At 42.4% G+C, this 17,049-nt stretch overlaps 1 protein-coding gene across 5 annotated transcripts in view; it reads left to right on the top strand.

Annotated features, from left to right (window-relative positions):
- The window catches only part of AGAP1 (ArfGAP with GTPase domain, ankyrin repeat and PH domain 1), a 304,357-nt gene that overhangs the window by 171,275 nt on the left and 116,033 nt on the right, over nt 1-17,049 (top strand). For all 5 annotated transcript variants that reach the window (XM_026047459.1, XM_026047450.1, XM_026047442.1 and 2 more), the window contains one exon: nt 14,658-14,762. In XM_026047459.1, coding sequence (XP_025903244.1) covers nt 14,658-14,762 — 105 coding nt within the window. The remainder of the gene's footprint in view (nt 1-14,657; nt 14,763-17,049) is intronic.

Genomic DNA, 17,049 nt, shown 5'->3' with positions numbered 1-17,049 from the left:
ACTTTGGAGTAATGGCTTAGCGACTGTCCTAGTGAGTCTCGTAACGCTGCAGCTGCTGCGCGCTGGTGCACGTAGTCTGCAAAGCTCTTCAGTCATGCACAATGTGTATTTTATCCAGCACTTCATGGCCCTCACTGCAAACTGATGAATTAAGGTGAGCACTAAAGGCAACGGTTCCGTGGACCAGGTATTGAGAGGAGCTGCAGAAAGGAAGTTTCAGTTAAAAATGCGGAAGCTTTTCTTTTGCCCTGACAATGGTCAAGTATTTGAGCAGCAGTCTAAAAGAGCCTGTGAAATCTCCATTCTTAGACATGTTCAGGACTTGACTTGGCAAGGCCCTAAGCAACCTGATAGAAGCTGGCCCCGCTCTGAGCGGGTGGTTGGACTAGAAGACCTCCAGAGGTCTTTTCCAACGTATTTCATTCGTTGCTTTAAGTTGAGGCTGCGCTCAGATGATCTGTTTTCAAATGTCCAAGTCATTTGTTAACTAACATTAATTGATCTGTGGTGTTAGAAATTCTGCTCGTCTCCATGGAAATGGAACTTTGTTTCCATTCAGAAGAGCTTCGTAGGAACACTTTGCTGTCTTTTAACTAATGCCCTAGTAGGGGAAAGTGCAGAAGACCAAGCAAGCCTGAACACACAAGATAGCCGAGGGCATCCAGTCAAGGGACTCCATTCAATGGAGATCTGATCCCTAGGGATCAAAAGGCCTTTGCGCTGTCAACATATCACTGTCCTCTGACTGGGATGGCGGCTTAAACCATTAAGCAGCAATTTCCCAAACATGAAGAGGATGAACCCAGCTCTGTGCCCCGATCCTGCAAGGAGAAGATGCCCATCTTGACAGCCATGCGCTCGGCTCCTCCTGCCCACGGCCGGCAATCCTGGTGCCGCTCTCTGTGCAGCCTGGGGAGCATCTCGCAGGGAACGCAGATTTTCCCACGTACAGCTCCCATGGGTGGGCCAGACGGGCTGCTTTGGGATCTCGCGCCTGGAAGTGAATCAAAGGGAGCAAACTGTCTCCTCACCCCCCAACGAGGCACTTAACAGTGTTGTACGTGTGTGAGAGAGCAAGTCTGAATGCAGTAGAAGAAAAGCAGATAATGATCCCCTGTATAATGTAAGAACGACACCAGTTTTTTTTCCAGGTGGAGAATTTGTGCTTCAAATGGATATCAACATTGTATTATGCTATCTCATGCCAAAGGATAACTAAGCGTGCAGTGCTTTTAATTCTAGGAAACAGTGGGGGGAAAAGCTTTTGCTTTTGAGTCTGAAAACGTAACGTTGTAAAATAATATTGCCGAACGAGGTTTTTGAAAGCGAAGCTGACAGTATCTTCTGGAAAGCAGGTGTGGAATAAAAGTATTGATTCAGTCTGGAATGAACTAGACTTACAGCTGGTTTTATGATAAAGGAGAATTTTTTTAGAAATAATTTTCACTTTCTTCCTTTGTTTATGGACAAGACTAGCATTTTGTTTTGCCCCATCCTACACTGTTAATATAGTCTTGTTACTTATCAACAGTGCATTGTGACTATTCCTTTTAAGTCTTTAAAGTTTAATGCAATAGCACTGTTCAAAGCTTATTTTGAATAGCACACATTTCCCTCCCTAATACTGACCTATTTTTGATATACAGTTGGAGGAAAATATTTGCCTGTGCAGTAAATCAGTTCAACTTAAAGCTTTCTTGCTGTTGGAAAAGGGAAATGACACGATCTGTTCCTAAATGAGTGATTAAATGAAATTTATGCTGTTATCTCGCAGTGTTGTTGAAATCTGCAGAAACCTGTGGAATACGTTATAGGGTGTGTTAATGCCTGAGTTCTGAATCCATACTAAGATTTACTTATTTGTACTAGAGGTGAAAGCACTGGCAGGTAAGGAAGAGTGGAGAAGTTCAGGAGATTGAGATCTACGGGATGGTCCCAAGGATGAGTAGGCAGTTGAGCTATGGGCTATGACTGATCCATTTTTACCCTTGGTAACTAGGTCAGAGACTGTTTCCTTACTTTGCAGAAATAGTGGGAAATACCAGCTGAAACATGGATGCTATTAGTAACTAAAGCAAATTCCATACTGAACCTGGGATGCTTAACTAACGTAGTTACTGCAAGCTTGAAATGGCACTGAAATATGATTTGATCCAGACTCCTGACAGCTATAGTGTATCAGTATGTCATTTGTCAGCATTTCCAGAATAGTGTGATGATGTTAGTGACTGATGTGTCAAAATACCCTGGCAGTGAATCCAAGGAAAACCTGCACAATGTGAGATACAGTATAACTGCTCTTTACAGCTTTTGAAGCTAGATTTTTCCTTTATTTGCTAGTTATTTGTGACAACTTATCATTATTTCCCTAAGTTTCTTTTATGTATTGAGGTGTACCAAGCTTGGAGGATAAGAGGAAGTTTCCCAAAGAAAGGACAAAATCCAGAATGCAAATAACCATCTCTCCAAGTGCGAGCTGGCAGTAACTCTGATAGCTCAAGTGTGGTGTTACTCAGAGTTTGTGAGCAATCATGTCTCACCAGAAGGGTTTGCTGTATTGTCTGTAGCAGTTGGTTTTCTGCTCTTCTATTATTTGGTTTTAAATCCTCTAGGATGCCCCCAAAGCACATTCTGTGGCGGGTTTTATTTTTGCTTTTTAAACACTCAAATGGTGGTAGCATCTTACTGCCTCTTCTCCCCAGAGATCTTACAGACAGTGACAGAAGTCTTCAAATAGAGATAACATCTTTTATTTTTTAGCACTGAGAAAGTAAGAGTAAAACTGGAGTGGAAGGTCTAGATATCAAGTTTGTTACTTTATGGTTAAGACTTTTTCCAAGTGCCTGTTAAGGCATTCAGACTTGCAAAGCACCAGTTTATTAAGGTCAGGGTTAAGATAGCCAGTCGGCAACCTGGGCAGAGGTGCAGGGATAACTTCAGTTCTTACATAACTGCAATGGTGTCCTTTTAGTAGGAAGCAAAGGGAGTGTTTTGTTCCTGAAAGGTATCTTGGAGAGAGCAGGATGATTTTCTGGATGGCATCAGGGGTTTCTTCCCCTCTCCAGTGGCTTCAAAGCCTATATTGGAGGTATTGATGGACCCCTCTTCCTTAACAGGTTTTCTAAATTGATTTAGTCCTTGCCTTCTGTTACTTCTGCAGAACTACCATTAAAATGGCAGGGAAATAACAAGAAGTCCCATTGCTGCTCCTGCGCGTGGGGATGTTAAAGTTGGTAGTCCCAAGTTTCAGCCGCAGCCGTAATTGACAAATAATGCCCCTCATAAATACTGCCAGGCTTTTCAATTAGTTTTCATCTGAAATTCGGGATGCAAAATGATGGCCTGTCAACTGACAATGGATGACAAAAATTAATAAATTGTCTTCTAAATAGTATGGACACTTGAGAAAAATTGGGCAGCCAATTTAGCACAGCATGAACCGGGGGGAACCTTTTGTACTGTTGCCGTGCCACTAATGTTGTCTGGGTCTTTATTAATGGTGCTTGGCTGCTGCTGACAGTTTTGTTGCTACTGGCAACTTTCTTCATTAAAATTAAAGCCAGCGTCAAATCCCATTAGCCGCACTCTGGGTACCTTGCATTTTTATTTATACAATTTTTTTTCCTTTGCAAACACGTTCTTTATCTATAAGAAGTTGGAAAAGATGGTTGAAAATTAGGCTCAAATTTTGTCTATGGGTGGTTATTTAATGAAGGAATAGATTTTTTTTATTTTGGTCTAATGTGTTATAACATGCTGACTCTACAGGCAAGTGACTGCACACACAAATCCATAACTGATCCTTATAAATTACCTTTTGTGAACATAGTGTTCTTCTGTATTGCCTGCAAGCTACTGGGTTCTTAGCTACTCTTTCATAAAACCATAATATCTTGTGAAAGGAGAGCAGCTCGCTAGCATGGAGTTCTGCATCTTGGCTGTTTGTTATACTGAAGGCATTAATGATGTTACAGATGTGCTGAAAAGCGAGTTATCAACATGTGTGAAGGACAGGTCTTCAAGGGAGCATTTCAGAGTAAATTTTCAAAAGGTGGATCTTTTTTTTTAAGTTTTCACTTGTAGTAATCCTCTTTATTTACCTGTTTTCCTCTCCTTAAGATAATTCCTTCTCCTGAGCTCTGGTTCTGCTCCACGCCAGGAAGCATGCTGAGATCTTTAGGGAGGTCTGCAGACCTTTATAACAGAAGACTGTCTCCTGAGAGCAGAATCCAGACTGTCAATTGAGGCATAAGCCTTCGTTCCTGGAAATCCATAGCAGAGGACAGCAGCCGCTGCTGTAGCTGCCGTCACTCCTGAGCCTTGGAGAGCACTAAGATGCTGGGCCCGTCAGCACACTCAAAGCGTGAGAGCTGACAAAGTAATTTCATATTCTGTGTGACAGAAGAATTCATACCAACTTTAAAACTTCACAAGAAAACCTCAGTACGCCTAGAAGTGACCCAAATAAGCATGATGCCAAAAGATTTTTATCAGACCCTTGTGTAGCCTTGCAGTCTTACTAATGTCATAGGCCTTTCCCCGAGTCTTCTTGCTTGGTCTCCCATGTGGCTCAATGTTCACGCTCATCGGCCATTTCTAGGGCCAGGGCTTTCCAAGAGGGTTTTGTTAGGGCAGCTCTATGGTCAGGGCTGTCTGCTGTTGACTGCAGTCCTTCAAATGTTGGACCTGTGTGCTTGCTAGCTGCATGTGTGGGAAGTGTAGGTGTGAGCTGAGGAGCTCCTTTCAGGAAATACTCAAATGCCCTTGGCCACTAATATCTTTTGGCATGTTATTTTCCTATCAGTGTAAATAGAGCAAAGCAGTACCTATCTAAAAATGGCTCACTCTATTGTATCTATCTAAAGAGAGCAAATATGGTACAAAAAAATGCCATTTAAACATTTGCTGAAATGGTTACCCTGTACAGTAAGTGGGAAAATAATTAACAGTTTAAATGGTGTTTGAAATAGATGCACTCACACTATTTTTTTTGACTAAAATATGTGCTACATTGCTATCTAACATGAATTTTGGTTCAGCTTAAATATAGAGTGAGAGACCATGTATTGCTCTTAGGAATGGATTTTTTTCTATAAAGACTGCTGGTGATCTTGAATTAGCATGAATCTAATAAATCCAAGTTTTGCCTTAGCTCCCCCCCACCTAAATCCATCTTGGTTTAAAAGAAAAATGGTGTCAGGAGTTAATTGTTGACTGAAACTTAATATCTGTTGAAGCAAATGAGGCATGAAATATACTACAGCAAGTATTGTATCTGGAGTGATTTTAACATTAAAATAATATCACAATTTTTAACTTACTGACACAACATGCAAAGCCCTTTATTTGGAAATTGCACTGATGAATGCTGAGCTTGTTAATGGGCGAGCACAAGAGTGTTCACTGGACGGGCACAGCGGGCTCGGGGAAAGCTGAAGTCACACGGAGAATTACTGGTCTGAGGTGTATTAAATAGATGTTGGATTGAATCGGGTATTGCTTTCATGTGTAAAGCAATCCTAATAAAATTCATGTCAAAAGCAACAATTTATAACTTCTCAGAAAAGTTCCTTCTCAAAACTGACGCTGGCAACATCTATCTCACTTTATTGTGCTTTCTGTAGCATCCATCACAGTAGTAGTGGTTTACTTCGGTTAATGACGTAAGTGCTTTCGTTTTGTGCAGTAGCAAATCCTGATCAAAACATAGTAAATCCGTATTTGAAAGTTGTCTCTAAATCACAGCCTTAAAAATCACTGGAAATGGCCTTGACTAGGTTTTCGCTGGGATTTGGGGAAAAAAATTGCAGATGTGGAGATATCCTGATGCAGTGCAGTCATCAAATGTACAGTAAATACTACAATAGAGCAGTGAAGAGGCTTCCCAAGGGCTGATCCTAAGTTTAGGCAGAGGAGATGGCTCAATGTCCTTGGCTTGAGCACAGCTGATGCTGCAAGTGTCTCCTAGAGCTTTGAGGAACTGGGCAAGTTCCCATCTTGTCCCCTCCATTTCTGCGCTACCTTGGACAAAAAGGCAAGACCTGTCAGCATGTGGTGGGTGGTTTTGTTTTGTTTTGTTTTTATCCTCTATCCAGTAGAGGATCAGGTTGATGAGCAAACATCATAAACATCATTTAAGGGATTCTTTCTTTTTGAGGGGTGGGGGCAAATTTTCCACCCATTAAAACCTATTTCTTCTTTCAAAGCACCCTGTGTTGAGAGGAAGGTCAAGTCCCTGACCAGCAGTAGAAGAATCTGAGTAAATAAATAGACTTCTGTGTTGCTCAGGCTGAACCCATAATGACTTTGTTTCAGGTGATAAAGTACAGATGGATTAGAAGAACAATCAGAAGTCATTTGTTTATATGAAAAAGGTGATTGCACATGTTTGCAAAAGGATTATTTAAGAAGCCATGGCTCTGCTGCTGTTAGTAAATATATCATCTGTACCTTTTTAAAAGGGTGTTTCACTGAGCAGAAAAATCAGATATCTTCAAAGAGAAGGCTGTGCTCAAAATCCTTAGTGCTGCTTAAGTACTGTCGATCAGAAAATGATCTTTGCCACTTTGGGGGAAGAGAAAGATTTTTGGGTCCTTCAAAACAGCTCATCTCTGATGTTCTGATGTGTGACCCTAAAACGCCTTTTCTGCTATTTTGCAGCAAACACACTGGGGTAAAGGTTTTGTATATAGAAATTATGCATATTTATTAATAATGTGTTTATAGGATAGTTAGCTTATGTCAAAGTCTACTCAGATGTTGAGCAAATGGATATGAACATAGTGGTCTCTTCATACAGCTGCCTGATCACACCAGGGAATATTCTTCATTTGTCAAACATTTTCCTCTTAATTAAGAAGAAATTCAGAGTTGCTCGAAGACATTTCACCTGAACGTAGGATATAGTTGGCAGTTCATAGTGTCCAAAGTAGGTTCTGCTCATCAGGGTAGATGTGGCATCTCTTTTGTCACAAGGTTGTTCTTCCCCTTTTCCTCCTCTCCCCTGGAGTAGAGAGCTGACCTCTGCACTAACCAGGTCTAGCTGTCTTGCTTTGGAGCTTGATGGCCTCTAAACACTTTCATCATCTCACAAAATGCAAAAGACTGTTCCAGAAGGCCTAATCTAAGGAAAACAATTTTTGTTAAAAATGTTTTGAACTATCTTTTCAAAGTGATCCTTATTGTCAGTAGTTCTTTAAATGGAAAGGTTAAACAGCGAATAATTACAACAGTGTTGATTTTTTCTACTTTTTGTAGCTTGTTTCAGGCTGTTTAACGAGGTTTTAGGAACTAGAGTAAGAGGGTTTTCTTTTTCAACCTGCTTATGCTGCATTTGACTTTATCATTTTAAAGCGTAACCTCTTCCAGCAAGTTAGCACAGCTACTTGTATGGCTGCTCTTCTGACTTCTCTTTCTAGTGCTTAAAATTCTGCAGGTAGGTGCATGTCTCAAATGAGCTGAGAAGCATTTCTGAAGCAATTTCTGGAGATAAAAATAGGATTTGCTTTCCATCTCCGCAGTCAGCTGAATTTGCTGCATTTTGATTTTTGTATCTCCTCATCAGTTAACATATAGGGACGTTGATGAGGATTTGCTCAAGGTGCACATGTGCATGTTGTTTCATGTTGAACCAAGGTGAAAACATGACTGAAGTGCAGGAGATCTTGGCCCCTGACCTGTAGAATTATGGGTGTGTTTTGCAATATCTATTCGTACCTCTGACGCAATTGTGTGTTTTTCCTTCAAGTAAGGTGAGTTGATTGAAGGAGCTAAGGAATGATCTCGGTGGAAATTTCTATCCTCTTGACTCCAACAAGATGAGATGAGAAGATGCTGGTTGCCTAATGCTGGCTCTGCTTCTCTGGAAGAATCATTGTGAGCCCTTCTCGAAGGGAATTGGACATATCAAGAGTTTAAACAGCATGACAAGTCAGGATATTGTTTTATTTACGTATAACATATGTGTGGGTCTGTTTTTCTCATTCCTGGCCTTGAGGGGGGACTTAAGGGTAGAGTGGCTCGAAGGAGGCACACTGGAGCATCGTGACACCACTGAACATGCTCAGGGATGGTCCTTTGACCATCAAGCCTTCAAAGCAGTGTTGCTACCCCACCAGTTGCTATATGGCCAATGGTCTTCAGGGCCAAGGATCCTGCAATGAGGGCGAATGAGCCGAATGGAAGGAAAAACGAGGCAATGGGAAGATGCCATTATGTAGAGCAATGAAGAAGGTCCCCTTCCACAGCCTAAGCAAAAGTGATTTTTCTTACTTTACCTCCACACAAGGTTAAGGCCCAGAGGTATCACCGTTGTGTGAAATGCATTTTTTTAATGTGGGATGCTCCTCTTAATGGAGAGAAAAAGAAAAAAAATCCCCTTGCAGAGCACAATTTCTGAGGGTTGCTCACAAAGACCTTTTTGGCCCCCAAAATTTCACAGCGCAGATCCTTTCCGCACGGTACACGGAATGCAATTTAAAGGGGTGAAAAAAATACACTTTTTTTTCTTTTCCTGCCAGCGTTCTCGGTTTTGTTATTCAGGAGACGCCGTGTTAAATTGGATTTTGTGTCCATCATTATTAAAATGTGAAGTGTGTCGGTCACAAAGCATACATTTCGGGGCAGTTAGCTGAATAATTCTTTTCTTTATTATCCCAAATTACTGCTGCGCTCTGGAGAGGTGAGCAGTTTAGCCAATTATTGCCATTTGAGCTGGATTTGTGGGTGATTAGCTCCTGGCCGAATCCAGTGCCGGCGAGGCCTTTTGAAGCCTCGGCTCGTGTGATTTTCGCAGCGGTGAGGTAGGAAGAGACGCGGCTAATGACAGGAAGGTCGCGTGGCTCCGGCGACCCGCGCGGGGGCGGCGGGAAAGGGGGGGGGGGAGGGGCAGGGAAAGGGGGGGCCCCGGGTTGCGCAAATAGGGCATCCACAATAACAAGTGCGCCGCTCACCCCGCCGTGCATAATCGGGGGCTTAGCGGATTGTCGGAGCCGCTGACAGCTCAATTAAAGCGTAACCCCTTTTGTACGGTGCGCAGCCCGGCAGAGTGACAGAAATATTGCCAACAAAAAAAGGGAGTTTGAAAAAAAAAAAAAGGAAAAAAAAAAAAAGAAAAAGGGGAGGGGGCCACAGGGGAACTGGTTAAAGCTTTTTTTTTTTCCCTCTTTTTTTCTAACCATCCCCCCCCCTCTCCCCTTTTCCTGGTGCTGCAAAAAAGCATCCATTTGTGAAATAATAGGTTGTCCAAGGGAGGGGTACGGTGCCAAACACGGCTCCTGGAAAGGGGGGGGGGGGGGAGAGAAGATGCTCTTAAGTGGTCTTCCTCATGTTTCTATGGAAACGATGTAGTATCAGGAGAGAAAGTTAAAAACCAGGTTTTTAGCTTTTCATGGCTTTTTCTCCCCCAAATCCTGACTTTCTGTGGAACAGGATAAAGAGTTGTGAGGCTTTGGGGAAGGTGGAGGCGTGCTAATGAGAGCACGCTCGCCTGCCTGGGGGTGATAGCAGCTCTGCAAGGATTCCTCTTCAGGGTTTCAGTCTCCCCACCACCACGTTGGGTTTGTTTAACGGGGGAATAAATAATATATATATAGTTACTACTTTTTCATGCTTCATGACCGAGCTGTTTTTACAGCCCCATTTCTGCTGCTACGCCCCTCCCTGCAGCAGCTGCTCCATGTGGTAACGTTTGCCGAGGCCCAGTTGCTTTCCTGAGGTTATTTTTCCTCCTTTGGTTTTCAGTCGAGCTGCCACTTTCACACCAACTTGCTTTGGTGGTGATGGAAGGCAACAGAGCTCCATATACCACAGGCAGAAAAATAACAAGGCTTGCTGGGTGTTGAAGGAGCATTCAAGAAGTTTCTTAACTTGCTCTGCATCTCCATCCTTTAAAGGCGTGCTCCTCAGCTGAAGTGAGCTCCTTGCAGTTGGGCAAACCTGGGGTAGCTCTGGGCTTGGGTTTCTTGCTGTAACTGAGTGTTAGAGCGGGTCTGCTCCCTGAGTTTTCCCCTCAGATTCTTCTTCTGACCCTGGAGTGATGGTGAGCTCTTGCACAACTGTCTTCTTTCCCTTTGAAGTAAAGAGGTTCCACATCAGGTGGCCAGATACCAAGTGTCAAAGGATGGCTTCCTTGCCTGTGGTCAACAAATTGCATTTGCTGTCTTCTCTGTTTTTTTTTTCCCAGTGGCCTGTGTGCAAAGCTGAGAAAGCAGCCTTCTTTATGTAGATGGTCCATCAAATTTTAGCCAAGCTTTTACTGTTTGTTAGGTCTCAGGTGCTGCTTTCATTTTGTCTCTGGACAGAGCAGTGGCTGGTCAGTCTTGGCAGTAGGTAACCACTTGTGGTACAATTACCAGTAGCTGTATGTTCCTTGTGTTTTGAACATACTGGAAAATAGTTGAGTTCAGTATTTTGAACTTATAATTTATCCCCAAGACGATGAAGTTGATGAATGACATCCATAGGAAGAGGACAACTTTTATCTGGGGATATGTTTTAACTGGGGAAGCATCTCTACAAGCTGTATCAAAGCTCTGAAGACTGCTCTGCAGTGCAGGTTTTTAAGGAAGATGTATCCTTGGTAATAGTTTTACTACTGCTAGCACTGGTGAGTCAAGTGGAAGAGCCCTGCAAACCTGGAGGATTGGTTAAGGTTTGTTCAGGATTCAGAGAAGTTGGATGGATTATTGACCAGAATTCAAATACAAGATTTGTTCATATTCTTCATGTTCTTGACTGTAAAGTTGACATTGCAATTGGTTTGAGTCAGAATCTTTCTAAATGTGGATATCTTTTTTTGGTCTATGTGTGGTGGGTTTTTTGGGGAGAAATTTTTATCAACAGGATGCAAATGTTGGAGCTGTATAAAATTCATAAAAATGCTGGCTGCTAATCATAGTTATGATAACTGAGGAACTGAGTGGAAAATTAGGAATTTATGCTGTTAATGATTAAGTACAAGATTGCATATTTTATTCTGTCAAAACAGCATCAGGGTAGCAGTATGGGGTTGGCTAAAAATTAAGGAGGGAAAGAAAAGGGGAAAAAAACCCTGCAGGATGTTCGTACCTCAATCATGGCATCGTTACAAGTATCGAACAGCAAAAAAAGAAACAGAAATACCACCTTTGCTTTCCTGAAGATGGTCACTGGAGGGGCAGCCTCAGCTTTGCTGACTTAGGCCCTGCCATTTTATCTGGGCATCTGAAGATGTTACTGAGAAGACTCAGTTAGGGCCCAAGGGCTTCACCTGGAGCAAATAAAGAAAACTTGCAGTTGCTGGTAATAGGCTGCTGGTGATGTCCTCCATTTCTTGTGTCCCCTGTGAAATCCAAAGTGCGAAGTATCTTGTTCTCCACACTGTAATTGTGCTGGCCAAGCCAGGCCTGGAGCTGTCTCTGTAACAGCGAAGATGTGCATTTTGAAACCAGTATTAACAAGAGCTATGGAAGTCTCTTCGTTCACTTGTGCAGAAGAACGCTCGCTTCCCAGCATCTCATGCAGTGGTGGGCAGCTTTGAGGGACACCCTTTTAAATGCAGATACCTTGCTGCCTAAAACCTGAAATACTTCCTTTTTACAAGTTAGAAATTTGGAGTTATCTTGCCATTTCATTTGTTGTCAAAGTAGGAAGATTGCAAGCTTACAGGAAGGCATCACATGTCTAAATCCAGCTGATTATTGCCTGTACAGGTGAGCACTGTGCATTATACATAGTGGTCCCTTAGCTTCCATTCAGTCCATCCTGGAGGCTTTTCATTAGCTGCTCTTTCTCTCCCAATACCCATCAGGATGCAGAGCTTGATAGCAGCCTGCAACTTCTCCTGGTGCCCTCAAGCTCAACAACATAAGCTGATTGACTCAGTTAGGGCCCCAGTCTCTAACAGCAAATGCAATCAATAAATCTTTGTTGGTAAATAATTGCTATTGAACAGAGTTTTAATATAAATTTATGAGTGGTGTTTTATCACAGCTGGAGGCTACAGCAAGCCACTGAGTGATGGATTTCAGATAACACTTACATTCATTACATTAACTTTGTAAGTTATTTAAAGCTTGTACACTTAACATTGCTTTTGGCTTGCAATGACCTCCTGGGACTAGACGTAGCATGCACATTACTAATAAAGAGATTGCAATACATCCAGACAGCTCCTCGGTTCCCTTTGCACAGTGAAGTTCCTTGAGCAAAAGCCAAGAAGCAAAAATCGTGCACTCCTGCTGAAGGATTTTTTCCTGTTGCTCATTAAAAGTACAGGCAGTGCTGTCTGGTAGGAGAAGTGTTCTGCCATTAGGTTCAGAATTGCAGTTTTGGAGGGAAGGTGGTAAATTTTAATTTGAAGTGTTAAATTCTTCTCAGTTTGAGCAAATTGGAGGTGTTAAATTCTGAAAGTCTTGCATCTCGAGGCTTGGGTCAGCAATGCTGAACTGCAGTGCTAAAATTGCACAGGGAAAAACTGTAGCAAATGAAAGACTTGACACAAATTAGTCGGGATAAGTAATGTTATCTGATTAATGACGATTGGAGCTGATTTACTTAGTTCAAGCAAATCCCTTCCTGAGCAGCTGGGAGAGTAACTGTGGTTTTTACAGTGTGCCATGGAGATGTGTGGCCTGTTTGCAGCCCTGTAGATAGACCCAAGCTGCCTCTAAATCACCCTGGAGGTGTTGAAGGTCAGCGGGAACCAAGTATCTGGTTTCCTAGGCAGAGTACCTTGAATGTAGATATAACGCAACCCAAGAGAAGGTTTTGTGGATGAGGGTTTGTATTTGTTGTTGAAGTACCATCCTGTCTAGGTCTTTTTTTTTCTTTTTCCTCTTTAGATTTAGTTAATGTTAAAGCGCATTTATAACTGATCTAAACTCCAATACTAAAAGCGTTTTTCAAGATGGTTCTGTATAATGATAGCAGACTAAGTGGCAGTCTCTGGCCTTGGAAGAAAGATGTGGTTAGGATGTGCTTCTAGGCTCTTTCCCTTAGGTCTTTGTGTTCAGAGAAGCGTTCTCCACTGGTACTGCAAAATATGTTCACCTAATAAAAATTTTTTTCTTCTCTTTGCATGTAGGGTCATTAGTTGGAAGAAAAAAAAGAGTAATTCATCTGACTTGTGGCATGGGGCTTTTAGCTAAAGGTTAAATATTTGGAATTGAGAATAGGAAGGACTTTTCTAGCCCCCAATCAGATCTAGTCACGTGGTGGCACAGAGCCCACCCTTGTGCACGTGTGGTAGGAGGCTTGGTCTGAGAAGATAAGACAATATATGAAGCCATATGCTTAGTGAGAAAGCACATAGCATGGCTTGCTCTTCTAAAGATGCACCCCCTTTAATAAAAACTCCACAGTAGTTAGGAGCAGCGTGCTTACTAATGCAGCTTCTTGGGGTTGGTTTGCTTTCCCTAGAGCACTTACATTTTTAAGGTTCTTTAGAACCTTAAAAAAATCTTTAATATAGAAATAAGAGGTTTGAAACTTGTATTATTCAGGTTCTTGGTTGTGAGTTATTAAAATGCAAGTAAGTAACTTTGTAAACCCTAATCTTGGTCTTTGAAACTGCTGTGTGCTCCTACTACTTATGTTTCTGCTAAAATGTCGTGTCAGAGGTTGAGCTAGGCCTGTGTTGTGGTGCAGTGGAGATGGTGCCCAGTGTCCTCCCAGGAGCTTGTGTAGAAGATAATCAGCTAAGGCTTCTGATGACAGATAGTGTGTGTATTTGTTAGGAACTGTCTTCTGATTTCATTTAGAAATTAGAGTTTTCTAGGGAAGTAAGTTGCTAAAGCACAGGTAGAGACACCACCTTCAGCATGCTAGGGCATAGGTTTTGCTTTACCAAGTAACTTCTGTCTCAAGATGAGAACAGATAGATACTAGTTAGTAATTCCGGTCCATTTAAACATGATGGCTTTTAATGTAAACTGTTGATGGGTAAAACTCAAAATGTTTTTTAGATCTCATGTGGTTTGTGGGAAGGTCAAGTCATCCTACCCCTCTCGTCATTCTGTCATTATATCTATTATTCCTAATTTATACAGAAGACGTTGGAAAAAATCTTTCATTAGCCCTGTCTCCATTTTGTCACTGTTGTGTGAAACAGGGTGGCCTTGTGGTGTCCCTGTGTTAGAAATGGCATGAAAACATGCATGTGTAGAGCGCCCTGCATGCCGAGGCCACGTCCAAACCATAGGAAAACCTAGGAAACAGGACAATCTAGGAAAAAGGAAAAATCAAATGCAGTCAAGTGAGTTGTGTCCTGAGATGCAACATTTATTTTACAGTTCTAAGCAGCTCACTGCTGTCTTGATCAATGTGGAATGTGAGGAGGGAATAACCTTGCTCCATGTCATGTTAAAATAAGATATTTTTCCAAGGAGTTAAATTTAGTGCAAGAGGGCTTTGTTTGCCTGTTGGGCAAAGCCAGTATTGATGCACTATTTTCTGTTTCCTTGACCGGCTTTATAAAGCCATACTTGGAGCTTTTGCCTCTAAATTGTAACCACTGGAGCTGCCAGCGGTGAAAAGGCGTCATGGGGGAAACAGGGGAGACTGAGCAACAAGTAGGAAAAAACATAGCTAAAATGTTAGCAATTATATTTACCTCTTTCTGTGTCTTAAATAGTGATGCATTGACAAAAAAAAATGTTTTTTCTTTTTTCTTCTAATAGGGTATGCTGCTAAAACGAAGTGGCAAGTCTTTGAATAAAGAATGGAAGAAGAAATACGTCACGCTATGCGACAACGGCGTCCTGACCTATCATCCTAGTTTACATGTAAGTATGCCATGGCCCCTGCTTTCAGCACATGTCAAGGTTTAAGTGTTTGTTTTGCATGGATTCTTTGTGTGGTCTTGCTGTCAATACCAGGATTAAAAAGCCCCACGAAAAGTACTTGATAAGGGAAAGTGTCCTGAGTGCAGTCAATAGGGAAAAAGTTTACTGGTATTTTTCAGTGTGCAGTGGTTAGGATTTATTCAAGAAAGTGATTTGGAATGGCATTTTGAAAATGAGATAGCTATTAAAATATTTGCTATAAAGCATGTTTGTTAGTGTCTGATGTTGTTTCTGCCCCTGGATCTTGTCTGTGCCTCTGTGTGTGTAGCATAGTCCATGGGTGGAAGGAGCATGGTCTTCTGACTCCATATAAGCGCATCCCGTAGCTCCTGGGCCTGTTAGCAGAAGAGAAAATGAGATTTGACAGAGATCACTCCATGCCAAATCAATTCAGAAGATAGAGCCAAAATGAGGATTACAATTCAGGGAACTCCCTGAAGAGGCGATCCAGCCTCTTCTGCTCGCTCTGTAGTACAGGCAGTAGAAACACAAAACACTTCATGACCTTCACAAAGATCTCTGACCTCATATCAGGTCTTGCATTTAATAACAAAACCTATTAGAAAACCAGAGTGGCCAGTTTTATGTGTTTTGGGCCAGTTGTTTCTATAGCTATTGATGTTATGGGCAATTTTTACTTTCAGAAGCGAAAATAAAGGTCCCAACCAGATTCATTTTTTTATTATGTACACTGAGGCTTTTGTAGACCTGCATGCAGATCTGGAAAACTGCTTTTGCCTGACATGCAAACTCTCACTGCTGTTATAGTTGCATAAACATAGTGTTTCCTGTCTGCTAAATATTAACAGAATCTGGCTCAGCACAAGTCTTCACAGTCTCAATTCCTGCCCTGATAATGCCTTGCCTTGGCTTCTGATGTCACTTCCATATCTCATAAACATTATTTAATGAGTTACATGACAAGTAGCTGCAAGGCATTGCTGCTTTCCATCAGAAATCATGTCCCTCAACCTTTGTATTCTGTAGTGAGGATTTGTCCTTTTTTTCCCCCCCCCACTGTTCTTTTCTGTGGAGCTAGGCAAGCATCTGGCTTGTTCAGTCTTGGGAGAAGCTGCCTTAGCACCTTCAAAGTTCTCAAAATCTTCAGTGAGGTAGTGTTGAGATACCCAAATCATGCAATGGTATCCTTCACAGGAGGACAATGCAGGTACCTTGTGTGTTTGAGGCCACCTTCCTACATCGATTCCCCAAATTGTGATGGTCAACTGATCAAGTTGGTGGAAGTGGGTAGGTCACCCCTGCCTGCTCCCAGGTCGCTTCCTTGCTGTGTCCAAGGGCTGTATTGTCCCTGCCCGGAGCTGTGCACACGTGTTAGTTTTTCATTGCCTCTTGCAGACAATAGAGCCCTTCTCTCCAGGCTTCCCCAGAGCTGCTCCGTCTCCCCCAGTGAGAATCCTTTGAGATTAGAGGTAATTACTTTGAGATTAGAGGTAAATCCATTGGAGATTAGAAAGATTCCATTTAAAGAAGAAGTAATTACTTGCCTTTAATTGTGTCCCTCTCCTCCGCACTGTTTCCCCACCCTCCCTAAGAAAAAGGTACCCGTCTCCGTGTTGCCATTTGCTCCGTCTGCCTTTGCTCTTTGCTAGTTCTGCCAGGTTTGTCCCAGCTCCTCTGGCCTTGGCTGTATCTCAGCAGGTAGTGGGTAAGGCAGCAGACTCATCTCCTGCTTGACAAGAAACTTCTGTGGATAGAGCTAGAATCCAGACAGAGGCTTCTCAAGATCCCCTCACCAAATCTACTTCTAGGAATTCCTAGAAGTGCTCATTCACCTTCAACTCTTTCTATCAGATTTATTTTACAAACAATGCCGTTTGAATGACTTAGTGACTTGAGCCTTTGCAGAGTCCCCATGCTACTTGGGCAGTGCATTCAGTGCTGTGACCAGCCCGTTTATTGTCAATTACCTGTGGCGAGGACGCCCTGCAGAGGGGTCTTAATCCCTCAGTCAATCCTTAGGACAGACGGCTGCTGCAAACAGAATTCCTTTGTACCTTGCAGTTCCTGAAAGAGTTGCCTCTTCTTTTGGCGTGCCTAAAAGTATCATTTTGAGCCAAAAGCCCTCACCTGAAGTGGAGAAACAAAGCAAGGTGGACTTGAAATTTTTATCCCAGTGTTCTTCTGTCTGTCAGTCTTCTGCAGTAGGGTTGGCAGTGTAAGAAGCATCTCCTCTGCCAAGTGCAGGCCACTGTGCGAAGGAGAGGCA

This window comes from Nothoprocta perdicaria, unplaced genomic scaffold (assembly GCF_003342845.1).
Source record: "Nothoprocta perdicaria isolate Ctin4 unplaced genomic scaffold, notPer1 scaffold_11, whole genome shotgun sequence".
In the NCBI taxonomy this organism is placed as follows: domain Eukaryota; kingdom Metazoa; phylum Chordata; class Aves; order Tinamiformes; family Tinamidae; genus Nothoprocta; species Nothoprocta perdicaria.
This window is presented reverse-complemented; position numbering and strand designations above follow the sequence as displayed.